The sequence below is a fragment of the Cetorhinus maximus genome, chromosome 1 (assembly GCF_964194155.1).
Source record: "Cetorhinus maximus chromosome 1, sCetMax3.hap1.1, whole genome shotgun sequence".
Taxonomy (NCBI): Eukaryota; Metazoa; Chordata; class Chondrichthyes; order Lamniformes; family Cetorhinidae; genus Cetorhinus; species Cetorhinus maximus.
The window spans coordinates 197628221-197651625 of NC_135879.1; the positions used below are offsets into that span (position 1 = coordinate 197628221).

General features: G+C 41.8%; 1 protein-coding gene across 2 annotated transcripts in view; it reads right to left on the reverse strand.

Annotated features, from left to right (window-relative positions):
• Positions 1-3302: 3302 nt before the first annotated feature.
• The window catches only part of LOC144686381 (AT-rich interactive domain-containing protein 3A-like), a 520139-nt gene continuing 500036 nt past the window's right edge, over positions 3303-23405 (reverse strand). For both annotated transcript variants that reach the window (XM_078551526.1, XM_078551519.1), the window contains exons 7-8: positions 16967-17059; positions 3303-5761 (exon numbers count right to left, since the gene is read on the reverse strand). In XM_078551526.1, the coding sequence (XP_078407652.1) occupies positions 5604-5761; positions 16967-17059 (251 nt within the window). In that variant the 3' untranslated portion in view covers positions 3303-5603. The remainder of the gene's footprint in view (positions 5762-16966; positions 17060-23405) is intronic.

The following is a 23405-nucleotide window of genomic DNA, read 5'->3' on the forward strand; positions in this document are numbered from 1 at the left end:
CACACAGTCGGATTGCTACAAGATCATCTCTTCCAGGCCGAATCCACAACTTGTAGCTCCATAAAATTGGCATTTTATAGCAAAATTCGCATCTCATCCTTGAAAATGGCACGACCAGAAAAATCTTGAATGCTTTGCTAGAGGGGAGCCTCACCCGCACATACTGGAATATCTGGAACATATTGTCCATCATTTTCTATCCACAAATGAGCAACAAGCCAGCAATGGCCAGTGGGTGAGGACCTTATAACTCTTTCCAAATGACTAATGAGGCTTAGAATGCAGCTGTCCAACTCTGCCAAAAACACTGCACTCTTTACATTGATTGAAGTTCCTCTGTTCACAGATTCTTTAAAACAGATTGTTGAAAAGACAATGCGTGAGTAATAGGGGACAATCACTTGCAACTCATCTTTTAACAAGGGTCCAAGATTTTATGAAGAAAATCATCAATGTGGGGATATCAAGCAATATTCTATGCAAAAGGACATATATTTCTATCCAATACTGAAGAAACAAAAAACAGAATGCATAACTATTGGGCAAAGAAGCCACAAACTATGTTTAAAAAATTATTTGTGCTTATGTATTGTAAATTTATGAAATGTTATCAAGTGCAGTAATGAATCAAAGGATATAGGTTTGACACAATAATTTAAACAAAAATGTTTGGATTGAGTCATATTTAAGTTGAGTTGTGGAAGTATTCCTTGAACACACAGTTAGAACAGAAAAGGTGAAACAGTTAACCAAATGCAGAAGAAATACAAAAAATGCTGGAAATACTCAGCAGGTCAGGCCGCTGATTTCTATGAAATGAAACAGAATTAACAGGCAGAATTTAGTGCAACCCACTAAAGTAGTTTTCATGACAGAAAGGGCCATAGCATCGGGCGGGAACAGGCAAGTAGGAATCCCGATGGTGGAAACTGATGGATGAAGTAAACAGCTGGCGGGAAGACAACAAGAGGGCTGCTAAGGATGGAAGGAGTTCACAAAGTTGCAGCACAGAGGGAAATGGCCTGATGGAACAGTCTGAGGGGCACAGATCCGGGGGGCTCTGATGGAACAGTCTGAGAGGCATGGATCGGGGGGGGGGGGTGGTTTGGTGGGACAGTCTGAGGGGCACAGAACGGAACATTAAATCCAAGGGTTGCAGCTAGCATTATTTTTTGTCAGCTTAATCTTGATAACATGATTTATTTGGCATTGGAGCCTGGGTTGTAAGAAATATTTGATATGATAAAAATGATCCAAGAGCAGCACAACTTCACATTGTAGAATATAACCACCTATCATTTTTTTTTCAGTAATCTTACAGCACCCAGGTATGGAACAAGACTAATAGTATTTTTCTACAAACAGCATAACTCAGCTTTCATCATTTTTTAATGGAGATCACAATGTTGGATGCATGAACGGTGTAGTGCTGAGGGAGCCATCAGCAGGCACCAGAGGCACCATTATCAATGAAAGCAGCAAAAGGGCTTGTCGCCACCACATAATTGGACAGGCTCCACACATCACTTTCCTAACTGGCTGGCCTCTGCATGATCACAGTCGGCTGGCCTGTTCCCGCCTACTTGGGAATCCCACCAACTTCCGGGTCCGGCAATAGAAATCCTGTCTCTTGAACTGAATTCCATCCAACGTTTCAAGTCGATAACCCTTCATCAGAACTGAGGGAAGGTAGAAATATAAAAGGTTCTGAGCAAGTGAAAGGGCAGAGGAAGAACAAGTGGGAAGGTCTGAACCAGCAACAAAATATGAAGAAAATGGAGGCAGAGGTTATGATCTCAAATTCAATGTTGAGTCCAGAAGGCTGTAAAGTGCTAAGTCGCAAGATGAGGTCAGAGTAGCAAACCCTGAGCTTCCTGTCGCTTATCATTTCAATTCTCCACCTTGCTCCCACTCTGACCTTTCTGTCCTTGGCCTGTTACTGTGAAGCTCAATGCAAGCTTGAGGAACAGCATCTCATTTTTCGACTTGGCACTCGATAGCCTTCTGGACTCACACTGAGTTCAATAATTTTAGATCATAACTTCTGCCTCCACTTTGATCAGCGCTTTATTTTTCTTTATTCCTTCACATTGCATTCAGATGGCTGTTCTGCAGTCACTCACATCTCAGCTGTCCACATCTTTTGTTTTTTTATTATACCCATTACCACTCCCTTTGGCTTTTGTACCATGAAAACTTTTGACATTGAATCTCTTCTGCCCTCTGACCTATCACAGACCTTCCCTTTTCTTCTTCCACCCACACACCCACTCCCCTCTTTCACTTGTGCAAAACCTATTATACTTCCATATTTCCTCAGTTCTAATGGTCATTGACCTGAAATATTAATTCTGTTTTTCTCTTCGCAAACGCTGCCTGACCTGCTGAGTAGAGAATTTTCTATTTTACTTCTGATTTCCAGCATCTGCAGTATCTGAATAAAAATGAACACCTGCTTTGAGATTGAGTTGAATAATAGTTTCATTAAAATAATCTTTGTAGAGCTTTGTCAATGGTTCAGTTAGTAACTGTGCTTTTGGTGCAGAAATGAGGCACTCGGGCCAGGAAGATGCTGGGTTTGATTCCTAGCCTGTTGCAATTTAGTTGATCCTAGCTGGCAGACTGTTACAAATAGCCATGATGCCTTAGCATATGAAAAAGAAAACCAATCGTGATTCTCTCTCTACCATTACTCAGCGACCTGTATCTGGGAAATGCAGATTTTAGCCGATGACAAGGGAAGAAACAACTGTGATGTCCAACAGTGTACCGTCTATGACACTGAGTGCCTAGACTCAGACATGAAGAATGTCCGGTAGGACAAGAAAGCAGAGACTGTTCACCACCCCTGGAACTGTACCCCACCAAGAGAGAAAAAAATGCCTTCAGAACAAAGAAAAGTGGGCAAAAGTGTCTTAAGAAACAATTGTCAGTTAGAAATGGATGTTGAGAAATGGATTCTCGTCAACCACAGGAAACCTATTAGTATGTAAAATTATGAGTGCTTACAGAAAGTTACGCACATTGGAAAAAAACTCTTTCAATGTATAGTTTAATTTCTGACCGGTTTACAAAGAATAACTCCAATGCCAAAGCAAAACACCATTTTAACACAAACATACTCTCGACAGTGTATTTGTTTATATAGCATCTCTTTCCTTTCTAAAATTCTAATCCAGAAGATGTATTTCAGGATTTATTGAAAACTGTTTTATTACTGAATAAGGATATTACAGACGCATACATAAATTCATTCAGAAAGTTGGGAGTTGGGGGGGATTGGGGGGGGGGGGGGGGGGGAGCAGAGTAAGGAAATGTGGGTAAATTCAGTAGACTTCACCAATTGTTATTTATTTCCCTAATAGCAAAACAATCCTAATATTAATTGTTCCTATGGGTGGATAGAAAAAAATCTCCATTGGTAAGAAAAGTTGTGCTGCTGTTGATGATAAATGATTAGTAATCACATACTTTACTGGCGGAGAACCTAAGTTAACGGAACACTTTAAGAAGCTGTTTGGTTGATTGTTTAGTCTAATATACTTTCCAATTGTGCATATTCCACGGGCATCAAATTGGAGCGAGAAATTCTCCGAGTAAGCAGCATTTTCTAAATGTACTAGAAGTCAAATGGCAAAAAAAAAATCATATTTTCTTTTTTTTTGTTTGATACCCCTGAGCACCACAATCCAGCTTTCACTTAATGCACTGGATTAGTCAAAAAGAAGAAAAAAATAGTTTTATACACAGCTAGTAAGCCATTTTAGAATCTAAAGTCCTACTGCGCAGCATTGCAAAAAAGCCTAAACAAAGTGAACAACACATAATGGACATAAGTAATATTTACCAGCAATGTGCTACTGTTCAACGAATTGTGTGAAATGTGTTGTTTGATCTTTGGTACACAGCAAAAAAAAAAGCCATCATTAAACCTGGTTCACAGACAGCTAGAATTCAAGCTAATGGCAACTTGTTCCCTTCCTAACACCCTGCAAAGGTCCTAATGATGCGACTGGGAGTTGACAAACTGCTATTCAGAATAATGAGGTAGGTGTACAATAGAATATTCCCTTCTTTGGTACAACAATACAAAATTAAAAAAAAAACAGTGATTGGTGAAAATAAATGCTTCACAAGTGGCTTTACAATAAAAATACAAATTAAATAAAATGACTTCTATGAGGTATATTATGAGCATCTCTCTTTTTCTTTCTCATTAAATGTTAATTAGAAGATTCACGAGGTAATCGGCTGCATCTGTGAATAGCAAATGTTCAGGGGTAGAGGCAGAGGTTGCCATTTGAGTATATCAGAAGTCAAAAAAAATCAATATAACAGCAAGATACTTCTTTCGGACTAAATTCTATGGACTTGACAAACCTTTGCAATGAGCTGTTGGATTCTGACAGCATTAATTTGAACAGACACACCTCCACCTCCCCCTTGACTCCATTCAACAGCCTGGGTCAGTGCATCACTGTCAACATGATCATCTGGCCCTATTCAATAAAGCCACTTAATTGATAAAACTGCCCCACTGCTTTTTTTCTTTCTCTTTGTGCACTTAATCATAAATCTCCATATTATCGCTGCACAGGGACAGACGTGCAGCCATCATTGTGAACAACAGGACATGGATGATAAGACAGAATTGATCCCTGTAACACAGTTGTAGCTTTGTAAAAGGTCAGGCCCCAGATGTATTCCCAAGATTCTTGCCTGATATGGCAATTTCCTTTCGAGGTCCAGTACCATATGAACAATCCCTAAGCTGTTTTCTCTCTCTTGTGGTCTTACAAAGATTCAACTTCCTCTAATGATTCAATGTCATTCACACAAAACACTATAAATATACAGTGTTAAGTCAGCCCATTTAAAAACTGTTCCCTTTTTTCAATATTGTTATATGTTCATTCTTTCTTTTATATTTAATTTTATATTTATTTCATAGTTAAATTCAGCCCTGTGATATGATGCCATATATCCTGATAAATTATTCCTTTCTTTGGTAAAAGCTGAGTTACAGTATATGGTATTATTTTTTTTCCTGAAAACAACTGATTGTTGAAACAAAATAATCAATCCCCCTCGATCATGAAACATTATTAAGATGTAAATATGATGAATCGATAACCTTTTTTTTTCTTTTTTTCCCTTCTTTTTGGCCACACCTAATAAATCTTCCAAAAATTGAACCTTTCTGCAGAACACACCAAAACCAGTTACACACGGACAAGTGCGTCCAATCAAAATGGTCATCCTGAATCTCATCACCATCTTCATTGAAGAGTCTATGGTTGTGTGGATGTCCATTTAAAAATATAAGTGTCAACCCACTTACAGAAAGCAACAGATTTACGCAAAGTTAAAATCACTGATTTTGTTTTTCTTTCACAAAAATTGAATGGAGTCCAGTCCAACAGTGATTAACTGTACAATATAGTAAATGTGACCCTCATGCATGATTGAGTTTTTTCCATCACTTCACCTGCAAAGTTATCAATATTCTCATTGCAAACTTTCCTTGCAAAAAAAAAACACTCAAAAAAACACCAGAGTCTTCAGGGACTGTCTCATGTGGTCTCCTGTATATCGTCGAGGCTTCAAGGTGCAGAACTGGTCGGAGTGTGAATATGAGATGAGGAAGAGGAAGGCTGGGCTTGTGCTGCTAATGCCGGACTAGGCATGCCCTGAGAGCTGCTGCTATTCCCGTTGCTGCCGGACATCACGGGAATGATTGGCCTTCGTGCGAAGAGAACCCCTGAAGAAAAATACAAGTTAGTAAGGCAAAGAAATTGCTACTTGATACGAACATATACATATGCATACACACGAAGGCACATGTACATAAACATATGCCGGCAGATAGGTGGCCCCATTCTATTTTCTAATCTAATACAAGTTGGGGGGTGGCTCAAATGTTTCAATTGTCGGTGTCACGCGGTGCTAACATTAAAAAACTTCAGCTGCCCAGTTAGCAACCTGGGAGAGATGGGTCGTGTGTGTCTGATACCCCCTCCACCTATTTGTAACTGAAAATTCCAATCAAATGCAGTATCTGCTTACTCAAGTTCTGGCCCGTTTCAACCATTTACAGGGACCTTTCAAAACTGTATCGACGGCAGGTGGAAGGGGGGAGGTCGAATAGAGGTTTTTAACATGACAAAAGGATTTGATAAGTACAGATAAGCTATTTTCTCTGGTAGGGAGAAATCCCAAACAAAGGGTCTCAATCTTTGAAATTAGAGCTAGGTCATTTGAGAGTGAAATTAGGAAGCAGTTTTCACACAAGTACAGGAGGAAATCTGGAACTCTCTTCTCAAAAAGGCTGTGGATGCTAGATCGATTGAAATTACCCAGACGGAAACTGATAAATTTTTGTTAGAAAAGGGCGTCAACGCATATAGATCAAGGACAAGTAAATATAGTTGAGGTACAGATCAACTATGATATAACAGAATGGCAGAACAGGTTTGAGGGGCTGATCAGTCAACTCATGTTCCGATACCAGGCGAATCAAGTTTATGTTGCATGAAATCGGCGAAGGTGCCCGTGTGCCAGTGTGATGCACTCCTGCATAATTAGCTTGTTACTGTGGACAATAAACAGCAATATAATTTTTACGTGTAAATCACAGTTTATTACCATTGGCGTGTATAACTGCACAACAAACTTGGGCCTGGATCTTCCGAACAGCTGCGCTCCAAATTTCCCCCGACCCGACGATGCTGCATATTCCTACCGGGGTCTTCTGAGCCCGGCTTTCACAGAAATGTGCAGCACAGCTTCCTTCGGGGAACTCCATCGCAGTGGAGTAGAGTCGGGGAAGGTAGGACACATCACCTTTAGTGGCGCTAGCCGCCGTATGGTAAGTTAAAGGTCCAGTTAACAGAATGTTAGTGAATTGATGAGTGAGTGAATGGCTAGGTGGGTAAGCGGGTAGGGGGTAGGTGAGTGAGATAGGTAAGTGGGTGAGGTGGCTAAGTAGGTGAGCTAGGTACTCAAGGACACACAAGAACACAAGAAATAGGAGCAGGAGTAGACCATATAGCCCATCAAGCCTGCTCCACCATTCAATACAATCATGGCTGATCTTGGGCTCCAACTCCACTTTCCTGCCCGGTCCCCATATCCTTTAGAGAAAGACCAAAAATCTGTCTATCTCAGCCTTAAATGTATTCAAATTATGGAGCAACCACAACTCTCTGGTCCAAAGATTCACAACGCTTTGAGTGAAGTAATTTCCCTTCATCTCAGTCCAGGGTAAGTGGAGGTGGGTTCATGGGTAGAGGGTAGAGTAAGTGGGCAGTCGGGTCAGGGAGGGGAGGTAGTCAGGTCGGGTGGCGCGGGTGGTTTGATTGGGGTAGTCATGTGGTCGGAAGTGTAGACGGGTTGTTGGGAGTTTGGTCGGATCTTGCGGTAGTTGGGTTGGGTGGGGGAGATAGTCAGGTCAGGTCAGGAGTTAATCGCGTGTTCAGAGGGTAGTTAGGTCAGGCTAGGGAATCATTGGTGGGGGTGTGGGGGTAGATGGTGTAGTCAGGTCGGGTCGGGGTGTAGTCAGGTGCTCAAGGTCTGGTCAGGTTGGGGGGCTGGCGTGGTTGGGTCTGGTCATGGCAGGTTAGTTGGGTCGGGTCATGTCAAAGGGCGGAGTCAGGTTGTCGGGGGAGTCAAATTGGGGGCTAGTTAGGTGGTTGGGGGTAGTTGGGTGGTCAGGGGTAATTGGGAGGTCAGGGGGTGGTTGGGGGGGGTCAGTTGTCTAGTTTCACAGATAATAGGCTAGGTTTTAACTTGTATAACATTTCCTGGGTATCTAACGAGGTAAATACCACAGAGCTGACCCAAGCCTTCCACTCGAGCTCAGCTTTAGAGACGTTCATGGAGGGTCCCAGAGAGCAGGGGAATTATCCATCGGAAGCTGAAACTTCCAGGGCAATTCCCATGTAGGTCAGCATGCCAGGATGCGCATCTTCAGTCATGCGTCCGGTCTCTGACAGTCAAAGACCTGAAGATTTGGTCCTTGATTTCATAGGGTAAACAATTGTCTTTTGTCCGGGATGTAAATGTCGTAAATGTAAATTCATGACTATCTGGTCTTGTGTGAATACTGCCAAATGCATTTTGACAGCAAAATCCTCCATTTTACAGTATTTTCTTTTATAAGTGTGGTGTCCATATTATGAAGTGGATTCCTGAACTTAAACAGCTGAGTTATAAGAAACATAGAAAAATAGAAGCAGAAGTAGGTCACTTGGCCCTTCGAGCCTACTCCACCATTCAATATGTTCATGGCTAATCCTCTATCTCAATGCTACACTCCCACTCTCTCCTCACACCCCTTGGTACCTTTAGAGTCTAGAAATCTATTTCCTTCTTAAATATATTCAGTGACTCGGCCTCCACAGCCTTCTGTGGTAGAGAATTCCATAGGTTCACCGCCCTCTAAGTGAAGAGGTTTCTCCTCATCTCAGTCCTAAATGGCCCAGCCCATATCTGTGATCCCTTGTTCGAGACCTCCCAGCCAGAGGAAACATTATCCCTGCATTGAGTCTGTCCAGCCCTGTCAGAATTTTATACATTTCAATGGGATCCCTTCTCATTCTTCTGAACTCCAGTGAATACAGACCCAATCTCTCCTCATACGACAATCCTGCCATTCCAGGAATCAGTCTGGTGAACTTATGCTGCATTCCCTCTATGGCAAGTATATCCTTTCTTAGGTAAGAAGACCACAACTGCACACAATACTCCAGGTGTTGTCTTACCAAGGTCCTGTATAGCTGCAGTAAGACATCCCTGCTCCTGTGCTCAAATCCTCTCGCAACGAAGGCCAACATAGCATTTACCTTCTTAACTGCTTTCTGTGCCTGCATGCTTGCTTTTATTCATTGGTGTACAAAGACACTCAAGGACTCTTTGTGCATCAACATTTCTCAATCCATCACCACTTAAATAATACTCTGCCATTCTGTTTTTCCTACCAAAGTGGATAACTTCACACTTTTCCACATTATACTGCATCTGCCATGTCTTTGCTCACTCATTCAACTTGTGTGAGTGACAAGTTGACCTAGCCTTGAAGCCTCTTAACGTCCTCCTCACCACTCACATTCCCATCTAGTTTTGTGTTGTCAGCAAACTTAGAAATATTACATTTGGTTCCCTCATCCAAATCATTGATATATATTGTGGATAGCTGGGGCCCAAGCACTGATCCCTGTGTTAACCACATGCCATTCTGAAAAAGACCCATTTATTTCTACTCTCTGTTTCCTGTCTGTTAACCAATTCTCAATCCATGGCAATATATTACCCCCAGTCCCATGTGCTTTAATTTTGCACACTAATCTCTTATGTGGGACTTTATCAAAAGCTTTCTGAAAATCAAAATACATTACATCGTTGGTTCTCCCTTGTCTATTCTATTAGTTATGTCCTCAAAAAACTCCAGTAGGTTTGTCAAACGTGATTTCCTTTTCACAAATCCATGTTGACTTTGTCTAATCCCGTTGATATTTTCTAAATGTCCTGTTATCACATCCTTTATAACAGACTCTAGCATTTTCCCTACTACTGATGTTAGGTAATACCCTGTTTTTTCCATCCCTCCTTTTTTAACTAGTGGGGTTACATTTGCCATTCTCCAATCTGCTGGGACTGTTCCAGAATCTACAGAACTATGGAAGATGACAACCAATGCATCCACTATTTCCATGCTCACCTCCTTTAGTACCCTGGGATGTAGATTATAAGGCTCTGGGCATTTATTGGCTTTCAGTCCCATTAATTTTTCCAGCACTATGGTTTTATAATACTAATTTCTTTTGATTCCTCCTTCTCACTAGGCCTTTGGTTCCCTATTATTTCTGGGAAATTATTTGTGTCTTTCTGCGTGAAGACAGAATGAAAGTAGTTGTTTAATTGCTCTGCCATTTCCTTGTTCTCTATTATAAATTCTCCTGTTTCCGACTGTAAGAGGCCTACATTTGTCTTCACCAATCTTTTTCTTTTTACATACTTATAGGAGTTTTTACAGTTCACTTTTATGTTCCTTGCAAGGTTATCTCATACTCTTTTTCCCCTCTTAATCAATTTCTTGGTCCTCCTTTGCTGAATTCTAAACTGGTCCCAATCCTCAGGATAGCCTCTTTTTCTCGTAACTTTATATGACTCCTCTTTGGATCTAATACTATCCTTAATTTATTTTTTAGCTATGGTTGGGCCACTTTTCCTGTTGTATTTTTGTGCCAGAAAGGAATATATAACTATTGCAATGCATACATTTGTTCCTTAAATATTAGCCATTGTCTATCCACCACCATGCCTTTTAATGAAGTTCCCAATCTATCTTAGCCAACTCACACCTCATACCTTCGTAATTTCCTTTGTTTAGATTTAGGACCCTAGTTTCGGATTGGACTACTTCACTTTTCAACCTAAGGAAGAATTGTATCATGTTACGGTCACTGTTCCCACACAACAAGATTATTAATTAACCCCTTCTCACTGCACAAAACCAAATCTAGGATAGCCTGTTCCCTAGTTGGTTCCTCGACATACTGGTCTAAAAACACACTCATACACACTCCAGGAATATATTCGCCACAGTATTATTGCTAATTTGGTTTACACAGTCTATATGTAGATTAAAGTTACGCATGGTTACCATAACACCCTTGTTAAATGCCCTCTAATTTCCTGTTTAATACTGCCCCCTACCTTACCGCTACTGTTTGGGGGTCTATAGACAACTCCCACTAATGTTTTCCGCCCGTTGTTGTTTCTTAGCTCCACTCAGGCTGATTCTACATTTAGATTTTTGAGCCAATATCCTCTCTCGCTATTGCACTGATTTTATCTTTAACTAACGATGCCACACCACCTCCTTTTCCTTGTTGCCTGACCTTCCGAAATATCGAATACCCTTGGATATTCAGTTCCCAGCCTTGGTCACCCTGCAGCCATGTCTCTGTAACCACAATCATATCAAACCCGTTTACATCTATTTGTGCTATTAATGCATCTACCTTGTTGCGAATGCTCCGTGCATTCAGATACAGTGCCTTTAGACTTATATTTTTACACATCTCTTTTTGTGCTATGGCCCTATTTGCTGCTATTTTCTCCGCCTTCCATTTTTGCGTTCTACTTTTCTGTCTTTCATTCCTATATCTGTTTCCCTCTCTTGTGTCTCCCCACTTAGGTTCCCATCCCCCTGCCACTCTAGTTTAAACCCTCCCGCACAGTACTAGCATATACCCCTGTGAGGATATTGTTCCCAGTCCTGCCTGGGTGCAACCTGCCCAACTTGTATAGATCCCATCTTCCCCAGAATTGGTCCAATCCCAATGCCTCAGGCATCGGAATCCCTACACCATGGCCAGAATTTTTCCCTCGTCGGGCGGGCTCGACGGGAGCGGGTGAGGGTGGTTGGGAAGCCGACCGCCGACCACGATCGGCTCCACTTCGCGATTTCATGCGGGGGGACGGGGCCAATTAAGGCCTGCCCTGCGTGGATCACGAGCGGCAGCGCTGAGCATTACCTGTGCAGGCGGTGGGGGGGAGGAAGGAAGGTGGGCCTGGCATGCAGTTCGCGCATGCACACGAAAAGGTGCACGGAGCTGCCTCAGGGAGATTGAAGCGCTTTTTAAAAAAATTAATAAAGACAGTTAAAATTTTTTTTAAATGTCTCCTCATGTGAGTCTGTCACATGAGCTGGGACATGTTTTTAATTCAAAAATAAAGTTTTTAGTTAATGTTTATTTGCTTCAGGAAACCTCATCCCGCTCGTGGATGAGGTTTCCTAAAAAAAGTAAAGGCTACTTTGCCTTTTCGCCTGCCCACCAACCGTAAGGTTGGATGGGCAGCATCATTTTCATTTTAATTAGCTTGCTGATGGCCTTAATAAGCCTTTCAATGATCGGCAGGCGCTCAGCCAACTCTGGCGCGTGCCCACCAGACAAAATATCGCACGAGTGTGCGATGACGTCGGGACACATGCCTGATGTCATCGCGCGTCATTTTACGCTCAGGTGTGTCGGGCACGCGCCCGCATGCCGAGCGTGATATTCTGCCCCATCTCTCCAGCCACGCTTTCATCCAGTCTATTTAATTTTAAAATTATTTCCGAGCTCCCTATATTCTGCTTGCAGGACCTCATCCTTCTTTTTAACTATGTCGTTGGTACTGATATGAACCACAGCCTCTGGCTGTTTACCCTTCCCCTTCAGAACGTCCTGCAGCCACTCAGTGACATCCTTGGCAGGATGTGACAGGTAGAGTCCTGCAGGGGTCTGTGCTGAGGCCTCAAATTTTTCCACTTAATATCAATGACTTAGACAAGGGCAGCAAAAGCATGATAGCTAAATTTGCAGATGATACGAAGATAGGTAGGAAAGTATGTTATGAAGAGGACATAAAGAGGTAGCACATAGATAGATTGAGTGAGTGGGTAAAAATCTGGCAGATGGAGTATAATGTGGAAAAATGTGAAGATGCTAAATTTGGCAGGAAGAATAAAAAAGCAGAGTACTACTTAAATGGAGAATGACTGCAGAATTCTAAGGTGCAGAGGCATCTAGGTGTTCTAGTGCATGAGTCAACCTTGAACATGCTCAATGTCCCAGCCTCCACTGCTCTCTGGGGAAGAGAATTCCAAAGACTAGCAACCCCCTGAGAGAAGAAATTCCTTCTCATCCCCTTCTTAAATGGGAGACCACTTATTTTTAAATTGTCTCTCCTAGTCCCAGATTCCTCCACGAGAGGAAGCATCCTCTCAGCATCTACCCTGCACCAAAGAAAACTACCCTCAGAATCTTATATGTTTCAATAAGATCACCTCCCATTCTTCTAAACTTCAATGTGTATAGACCCAACCTGCTCAACCTTTCCTCATAAGCCAACACCTCCATCCCAGGAATCGACCTAGTTAATCTTCTCTGAATCACTTCCGATGCAAGTATATCTCTCCTCAAGTAAGGAGACCAAAACTGTGCACAGTATTCCAGGTATGATCTCACCAATACCACGTAAAGCTGTAGCAAGACTTATCTACTTTTATACTCCATCTCTCTTGTAATAAAGGCCTAGAGAACACTGCGATGCAATGTATGAGATGGATGGGAAGGTGTGAAATATTGAACCAAGGTGTAGAAGGAACTAAGTTCCAAAGGTACCAGAGTCTCAATAAATGCTCCTGTATAGCCTGTCTGGGGTTCAGCTGTCCCGGATACCTCTTCCTCCCCCCAAGATGGTCTCCACATGCCTGATGCCAATGGCTATTGATTCATAATAGTGAGGTTGTGGAGGATGCAGCAGACAACCATGAACTTGAATACACGCTCAGGTGAGTATTGTAGGCTCCCCCTGAGCAGTCCCAGCAGCCGAACCATTGCTTGAGAATGCTAATGGTCTGTTCAATGATGGTTCTTGTGGCAGCATGGCTCTCTTTGTACAGCAACAGATCACCTCAAAGCTCTGCAATCTTGCCACATCCAGTTCTGAATGGTGGTGGACAATCAAACAAATAACAGGAAAAGGAGTGTCTAAGAACATCCTCATCTTCAACAATGGTGTGCAGCCCAGAAATTGAGTGCAAAAGAAAGGCTGAAATGATTGTAACCATCTTCAGCCAGAGGTATTGAGTGGATGATCCATCTCGGCCTCATTCTGCAGTTCCCACCACCAAATATGCCTGTCTTCAGCCAAATCCATTTGCTCCATGTGATAGAAGAAATGGCTGAACGCTTTGGAAACAATAAATGCTAAAAGTCTTGACAGCATCCGAGCTGTAACGTTAAATACTTGAGCTCCAGAAGAAGCCACATTTCTAGCCAAGCTGTTCCACCACAGCTGCAAGATTGGCATCTACCTGACAATGTAGAAACCTGAAAGGAATGGCCTGTCCACAAAAAGCAATAAAGCCAATCGGACCAATTAATGCCCCATCAGTCTACTCTCAATTATCGACAGAGAGATGGAAGGTTAACAGTGATATCAAGCGACGTTTACTCACCAGTAACTTCAGTTTGCTCTGTTTGGGTTCCACCATGACCACTTAACTCCTGACCTCATTGCAACCTTCATCCAAACATGGGCAAAATGAAAGAGCTAAGTTCTATTCTTAAGGTGACCGAGTGTGGCATTAAGGAGCCTGAGTAAAATTGAATTCAATAGGAATTGGGGAAAATTCTCCGCTGGCTGGAGTCATGCCTAGCACAAAGAAGGGTGGTTGTGGTTGTTGGAGGCCAACAATCTCAGTCCCAAAACATCACTGCAGGAGTTCCTCAGGGTCATGTCCTAGGCACGACTACCTTTAGCTACTTCATCAATGACCTTCCCTCCAACATAACAGCAGAATTGGGAATGTTCACTGATGATTGCACAGAGTTCAGTTCCATTATCTTAGATAAGAAGGCAGCCCAGGCCTGAATGCAGCAAGACCTGGACAACATGTAAGCTTGGGCTGAGAAGTGGCAAATAACATTGGTGCCACACAATAGCCAGGCAATGACCATCTCCAACAAGAAAGAATCTGACCATCTCCCCTGGCATTCAACGGCACACCATCATTGAATCCCACACCATCAGCATCTTGAGGGTCACCACTGACTAGAAATTTAACTGAACAGTGGCTGCAAGAACAAGTCAGAGGTTGGGTATTCTGTGATGGAAGATTTCCATTGTCCACGAGGCCAAGTTAGAAGTGTGATGAAATACTCTCTACTTGCCCAGGTGAGTGTAGCTCCAGCTTGACACCAACCAGGACAAAGCAGCCCATTTGATTAGCACTGCATTCACCGCCCTAACCCTTCACTCCCCCCAACATTAATGCACAGTGGCAGCAGTGTATAGCAAGTTGAAGATGCACTACAGCAACTCACCAATGCTCTTTCAACACTACCTTCCAAACGTGTGACTTCTACCACTTAGAAGAACAAGGACAGCAAGTGCATGGAAACACCACTCCCTGCAAGTTTCTCTCCGGGTCATGCACAAAATGGATGCAGTGGTTGAAGAAAGCGGCTCACCACCACCTTCTCATGGGCAATTAGGGATGGGCAACAAACTTTGGCCTTGCCAGTGATGCCCACATTGCATAAACGAATAAAATAAATAAACAAAACTGATAGCTGTTCTGGAAGGGGGGGTTAGATTGACTGATTGTTCTCTGACCAAATTATGGCAGCATTAGGTGTATTAAAAATGGGGTTATACTAATATTATGTTTACTCTGGTGGGGTCGTAGCCACTGGAGAGACTAGTCCTGCAGTGGCCTTTTAAATCTGCTACTCCCCCAATATGTTCTGCCACAAGTTTATTTTAAAAGGCACTAAAGATTTTACTGATGGTTGGGATGAGTCAGGCTGCAGAGTATGAAAACAAAGTGGCCTCAGATCAAGACAAGATTCTAGATAACATTGTCAGTCTTCCGATTTACAGGAGTTTTACACCTCCAACCCCAACACGTTGTTGTGGTTTAATCAATTATCAACTCATAAATCTTTAACCTTCAAGCATATTTAGAATTCCAAGCAGTTACAGTAGTTCATGACTCTAAAGCTAAAATGCCTGATTGTCTTTCCACTGTAAAGAATCAATGGTGATATAAGAATATGGTTTGAAGCTTGAGTTACATGGAACAAGATGCAGAGGGAAACCAAGGATGTGCTGATGGACTATGTTATGACTGACTTGTCACAGAAAGGGGTACAGGTGCATGAAGATGCCAAGCTAGATCAGAACCGGCAACAGTGGAGTGAACTCTTTCAGTCCCTCTGATGCTGCTGGCAGATGGGAGCTTAGTAGTGGTATTACCATATATAATTTTCAGTTGTCATAGGGGCACAAACAAGACACTGGGAGCTATATTTTCCTCTTAGCGATGCCAGGGTGGGTCTTCTGCCTGTCAACACACACGTTTTCCTGGTTTGTACAATGGAAGTATCACAAAAGAAAAATGCTTGCTGTCGATACATGCTCTGTGTCAAAGTTGGTGGCAAAGTGCCACTCATGGCAAATGTCAGTGGCTGCTCTTTATGTGACCTCTGAGCTTTCTACCCATCCATACAGGCCAGCAAAGGACATAGGTCTCAGAAAATATGCTATTCACCAAAATGAAAATGACAGTTAAGACAAAGTTGTATGGATACAATTACCTCAAATCCACAATCATAGCCTTTAGGTGGCTACGCATGTGCAATCTTGAGGATGCACAAATGCTGCAATGTTACAACTGATGCTAGAATCTATTTTGCAATATAAGTAAGGTAAGCACCTGCATGTCTTTACACTTTGCAGAATCACTGGGACTATAAATAGGGTCTATAAACAGTAAATTGTGGCTAGCATGGACTCAAACTACTTAATATGGGCTTCAAATTGTAAGATTGTGCCTCAAGCTATGAAAGACGGTGAATTTGTCGCTACATTTCCACATGCTGCTTATTTTTATGGTCAAGATACCTGTTATGTATTGTTCCCAACAGCTATCCTAGCTGTAGTATTTTATTCTTATTTGCTTCAATGTCTAGCACAACATTCCTTCGTAAGTATCCCTGTCCTATCTCTACTTCCATTTCATCTCCCTACCTCCCCATCCAATCCTATTTACATCCATGTTTCCATCTGTTCTCTGAGCAGCGGGTTTGAATTAAAGGGCAAGTGAACACGGCAGAGAGGGCTCTGAACTGCCAGGGCTTACACAGTGGTAATTAAACCCTCAGCTCAACGACACAGTCTAGATTCAGCAGTCTGTTTCTCAATCTAAGACAATGAGTACAATCGACCACAAATCAACAAGGGCAATTTCAAGATATTTAACTTTTTTAACTGCATCGGACTGCCACTTCATTAGAATGGATTTTATAGTAAAGACATCAAATTGTGTATAGAACTTAACGCCACTGCACTGCTATAAGTTATTGGATTTCCTGCTTGCAATTACATCGGAAAACAGCCTTCTATTTACCTGTGTAGACAACTCCATTTATTTCTATTGACATGTTGATGCTGCTAATGCCATTTGTAGACAGGTTCAATGCAGTTTCTTGTCTGTCATCTGCTGGGGAAAGCAAGAAGAAGAAAATACCAATATGAGTGCCAAAAAGCAAGATAGCTGAGAGAGTAAACTAGAGATGATAAGCTGACTCCTGGGACCTGACAGCACTGGGATATTTGATAACTAAGTTTCTCTTAACAAATAACGCAAGTGTTTTTCTTTCCCCTCAATACTTGCCTGGAACTGTTCTTTATTAATGTGAAATTGGGCCCAATTAGTGGAATTCTTTAACTTCTTCAGTCTTTCGTCTATATTCTACAAGCTTTTAAAAACAAAGTTGGGGGAGTGGTTGCCATCTAATCACTTGTTCTGAATTTCTCCTTCTCATTTAGACCTTGGTGGTGTCCCACATCATGGTTTTCACCCAGCTTTCCAGATATAACGAGTTAGACGCAACAGCAATAGAAATAATACTTTGTGTCTCTAATCGAACCAATATCCCATGGTGCTTTACAAAGAGGTGTATGGAATAATGGAGTAAAGACTAAAGCTCTCTCTACTCTGCCCAATGACAGACCTAAATCCCCACCAGTATGGTAATTTCTATTTCCTATGCCAGTCATCCTGGTACTTCTGTTGAGAGATGAAATTGCTCCTAGCATTAGAATTGGTGTGTACACTAATTGTGATTAAAGAGTAATAACTTGGTTCGGCATAGATGATGGAATGGCACTAACATTTGTTCAAACCACCAAAATTATTCCTTAGGTAATCAGGTGTAACACACTGATCCAACATCAACAGTGTTTTTCTTGTTAACTGGTTGTTGAGCAACAATTAAAATAAACCTGTAAATTTACTCAGAATGTACTTGATTCATACATCACATCAATTATGTTATAACTGAAGCAGGGACAAGCACACCAGGAATTCTGCCGAGTTCAAACTGAGTAGATCCAGTCCAGACATGTCCAACGCGCAGCCCCAGGTCCAGATGTGGCCCGTGAAGCCCCCTAATGTGGCCCCCGGAGGTAGTTTTCAAACTGCCAGTAAGTGCAGAGGAAGATTCTGAAAGAAACTGCTCCTCCAATCACAGACCATTCCTCTCCCGCGTTTGCTGCTGATAGGCTCACAAGTGAGCCTATCAGTAGCAAATGCAGGAGAGAAGCAGTCTGTGATTGGAGGACAATAACACTGGCAGCAGCGAGTGGGCTCTGGAAAAGATGGAGGTGAGGAGGGGAGAAGAGAGAGATGCTGCCATGCCGGGCTGGGTGGGGGAGGGAGAGACTCACTGCTGAGCCGGGAGACGCTGGATGGGTGCATGGTGAAGTTGAAAAGACTCAATGTCTAGGGGTATGGGGGAGACAGGGCGGATGAGTGAGTTAGTGACTGAGTGAAGGAGTGCGTGAGTGTGGGGGAGTGAGGGTGAGTGAGTGAATGACTGAGGGAGTGATTGTTTGACTGAGTGGGGGAGTGAGTGTGTGAGTATGGGAAAAGAGTGTGTGAGCATGGAGGAGTGAGTGTGTGAGTGTGGGGGAGTCAGTGTGTGTGTGGGAGAGAGAATGAGTGAGTATGAGAGAGAGAGTGAGTGAGTGAGCCTGGGAGAGAGTGAGCAAGTGAGTGAATGTGGGAGAGAGAGAGAGAGTGAGTGAGTGAGTGAGTCTAGGAGTGTGTTTGTGTGTCTGGCTCACTCGCAGTTTCAGGATTCCCACTTACCCTTACCCCCACACACAAACACACCCACTCACACGGCAGCTGAGGGTGAGTGAGTGAGCATCAAGAGACTGGGAGTGAGCCAGAAAAACAGACTCGGTTCCTCTCGCACTCTAATGATGATCTTTATTTATTGCTCTTTTTTAATTATCAATTTATTGCTTTGACGTTGCTTTATTTTTGCTCAGCAAGTTGTTTCTTTTATTCATACCTCCACTTTATTTTGAAATTCATGTTTAATATTGTGCCAAACCCTATCTTTCTGAAATTTGCTCATCAGCCCCTTGAGTGGGACAAAAATGGAAATGTGTCCTCTCCGAGTGAAAAGGTTGGACAAGCCTGATCTAGTCTTTTGGTGAATTCTGTAGTATAGGTGTTACATGAAACATCCTGTTGCTAAAGGAAGAAGCGTTAGGAACAGCAGGAGACCACAGCCTAGATTTTTTCAGACTGTAGGTTTTAAGACTCGGTACTAAGCAATATTTGTACCACTGGTGTGTTACTTATCTGGGTCTTAACAACTGAATAGCAAGTACGAAGTCTGTGTTATGGTTAGGGATCCAACCTTAGACCAAGTATAGTTAGAATCATGGAATCTTACAACAAAGGAGGCCATTTGGCCTACAATGCTTGTGTCGGCTCTTTGAAAGAGCTATGAACCCATACTCCTGTTCTTTTCTTCCTTTCAAGTAGTTATCCAATTCTCTTTTGAAAATTACTATCGAATCTTCTTCCACTACCTTTTAAGACAGTGCATTACAGATCATAGTAACTTGCTCCATGAAAATTTTTCTTCTTCCTCATACCAGATCCAGTAAGTTCAGAAGAAGTGAAGGTGATTACAGTGCCAACTTCTACACAGGATGCTTCCAGGTACAATAGGAAACATCACTCAACCTGCCTCATACATTTAAAAGAGAAATGCAAATACAATATCTGCCGGGAAGAGCAGAAAAAACAGCTGAAGAAAGGCTGAGGGCATCACATGCAGCACAAGAAAGGGGAAAGTTAGACAATAAGCCTTTAAAGTAACAGACATGCTGCAAGCTTCTTTAGTGAATTGTAGAGTCCTCAGATCACAATCCTCGTATGTTGAAGAACAAAAATGAACTCATCTTAGAATTTTTTTTTAAAGTATAATGAAAAGGGAGAAGTGGCATCAAACTGAAGGCTAAAATCTCTAAGCACTTGCTTTACTGAAAAGTTGAAAATTATTGACAACAAGGTTGATCCCTAATGTTGAGGGTCTGAGCTATGAGGAAAACCTCTGGGACAATCTAAAGATATGACAGGCATTAAATAAATACACATTATTTTTTATTTTCCCATAGCAAGGTTCAATTGATTGGTTTATAGTTACCCAGTTCAAGCTGCCTCAATTTTCTCCCTGATTCCCCTTCTCAAGTGTATGTCATCAGGGCCCAGTGCCCTTTTTCAAGTTGCATTCCACAATGTTGTTCAGTGCTGCTTCCCTTTATTTCCCTACAGTTAATCTATCCAATTGTGTAATCTCCTTTTATACCCTTTCATTTCCATTATCACCTTCTTGTGTAAAAAGTGAAGCAAAGTACCCATTTTGTATCTCCACCTTCACTCAACATGAGATTTCCTTTTTCATCTCCAACCCATCTTAAACTTTCTTTAAGAATGCTTTTACAGTTTTATGTGCCTATTAAATTTTCTTCATTGTTCACTTTATTAACTTCAGGGCTTTTTCTCATGCCTCCATTTCCCTTCCAATCTTTCTCGTTTCCAATTATATTCTATTCTCCCCTTGATTTTATTTTGTATCATTACCTCTAGATATTTTCATAGGATCATAGAATTATAGAATGGGTACAGCACAGGAGGAGGCCATCCTGCTTATCACCTCCATGTTGGCTATCTGTAAGAGTAACTCAGCTAGTTCCACTCCTCACATTTTCCCCATAGCCCTGCAAATTTTTAAAATGTGTGGTTTCATTTTAAGTCTGGTTTCTTTACTCATCCAAGGAATGTCAGTTTTTTGTTACATGCTCTTTACTTCCTGTTGAAACATGTTCTCTATAGTAATCATCTCCTCTATAAAAATGGCCTATATTTTGTGTACTGCTACATCTGTCAATTTCTCTTTCCAATTTGATGGACTAGTTTCCTCTTCATCTGCTGCAATTTACTTTTTCTTCCCAATCTGTACCTTTATCTTTGATTTTTACCTGTATTTTTACTGCTTATATTGAATCTAATTATGCTTGCTATTCATTAGATGTTCTCCTCCACTTACCCCAAATAATTTTGTGGAATCACAGCCATGTAATGCCTCTTATTCAACTAAAAGCATACTGACTACATACATTAGAGCCCTTAATCTCCGTACATCTTTCAAAGTCCACCTCTCTGCATAATAAGAGTTACCTTTTGGAAATGAAAATTGTCTTAATCAATTAAACAAAAACCAAGTTCAATAAATTCATTGAGCCATATATCAGGTTTCCCATCTTACCCTTTCCATAAACTTGACCTCAACCAAAACTCTGCTGCCCATATCCTAACTCTGGCCATATCACATTTATGCATTACCTCTGTGCACAATGATCTAGATTGACTCTGGGTCTGGCAACACCTCAATTTGAAATAATTATAATGATCATCCTTGTTTTCAAACCCATCCATGGCCTCGTAACATCCCATCCTCCACCCACTAACATCTCTGTAACCACCTTACAATCACTTGAGATTTCTGGACACTTCTAATTCTGGCCTCTTGCACACCCTTGGTTTTAATTGCTCCAACAATGGCACCTGTGCCTTCACCTGCTTGGGTACTAAACACTAGAATTCTCTCCCTAAGCCTCTCCACCATTCACTCCTTAAAATGTATCTCTCTAACCAAGCTTTTGGTCACCTGTCCTAATATCTCCGTGTGTGCTTCTGTGCCAAGTTTTGTTTGATAAAGCTCCTGTGAAGTGTCTTGGGAACTTTAAATACATTAAAGACAATATATAAATGCGGACTGTTGTTGTTATCTGCACTGATAATATCTTATTAACAAGCATTGAAACAAAATACAATGTAATTCTATTATACACACGAATACCAACACTGGGAGCCTCATTGTGAAACAGGATATCAGGAAGAGGTGCCATTGAGGGGTAGGAATCAGGAGCAAAGAAGCAGAGTTTGTGGTGGGGGCTAAAGATGATGGCTGCCTAGAGGAAGCTGTAATTAATCTATGGCTTGATGTTGGAAAAGCAATCTGATAATCTGAAGGCAGTTGAACGCTCAAGAGTAGAAGTTCAAAAGTATTCACCAGGGAGACTGCAACAGTTATGTCACTTGTGGTTGAAGGATCTGCAGTTAAACAGTAATGAGCCATGGCACTGCCAGTAGCAGTGAAGGTGATAGCTGCTTTGCTGTGTGACATTGAAAGTATGATGGGCAAAATTCACACACTGTCAATCATCCAAAATTACATCAATGTTTTCATATCATGTTTTGTGGCCTGATATCATACATCTTGGTTAGATACCAGTCAATTCAAAAATAATGCTTTTTTATAGGTTATGGTTCATAAAAGATAAATCAATCTTTATTCCTAAAAACAAATTATTACATTTCATTTTTACCTGATTTTCTTCATTTTTGTTTTGTATATCAAGTTTTGAATAGTACTTTTATTAAATCTTTATTTATCTTATTTGGGTTTTCCTCTGCTTCATGTATCCAGTATAGCAAAGTTTCTCAATCTTCAGTTCTTTGAAATGCTTTACATTTTTTGTTCACATCTTTGTAATTTTTGTTTTTGTGGCTGTAATTGTTTTATTTAAACAAAGGGCAACCCATCACCACGCTTAACTCCCTGCAAGCCAAGCTGCAGAAAGTCCACACAGGTAAAGTTTTTGTTTGTTTGAAGTGGTGTGCACCCTATCTCCCTGTAGGGACAAACTCCAATTAACCAGTACCTAGAGAACCATGCCTTTGGAAGCCATGGATGCAGGTTTTGAACCTCACTCCAGGCAGTTCTGGCAAGTGGAGACCAGATCTCCAGCTCTTAATTCTGGGTTGACTTCCAGTGGGATACACAAGTTTGGTGGGTTTGGGTGGTCCTCATCACATGGGTTGTGAGAGCCTATAAAATCCTCCAAATGTAAAGGACTAACCACCTCATTTAGTGTTTAATGATGGCCAGTGTTATGGAAGGAGCTTTTCACACCAAGGCCTGTCAGACTTTCAGCCTCCAAATCCTTCCATTACATCATGCCACTCCCCAAGGTACGATAAAAGAAAGTTAATGTAGCTAACTCCATGGAGGCAAGCCTTAAGGATCCCAAAGTTTGTGCAGGATCAATACCGAAGCTTAGCCAAGTAAAACCACATAGAGCACTGAGAAGTCTCCTGCTACTTATCCATCTAGGATGACGATTATATGAATGGTTTTGGGTTATATGGAGCTGAACTTCCAGTGACAACTAGTGGGCAAGTGGCTGCTAGTGAGCCAGACTGACTTATCAATTACGAAAAGTGCCACAAGTAATGTGAATCTGCCTGTGCCAGGTTAGATCCACCAAGCCTGCCACAGAAAATTGAACTTTTCAGGCAAGCCATCTAGTGGACACTGACTTCAGCAAGGTTCTGCTTACCTACACCAAAGGGTAGTCATCCGTTGGTCACTAGACAACACAAGTGCATGTTTACACCCTTACACCCTGGTAGATAG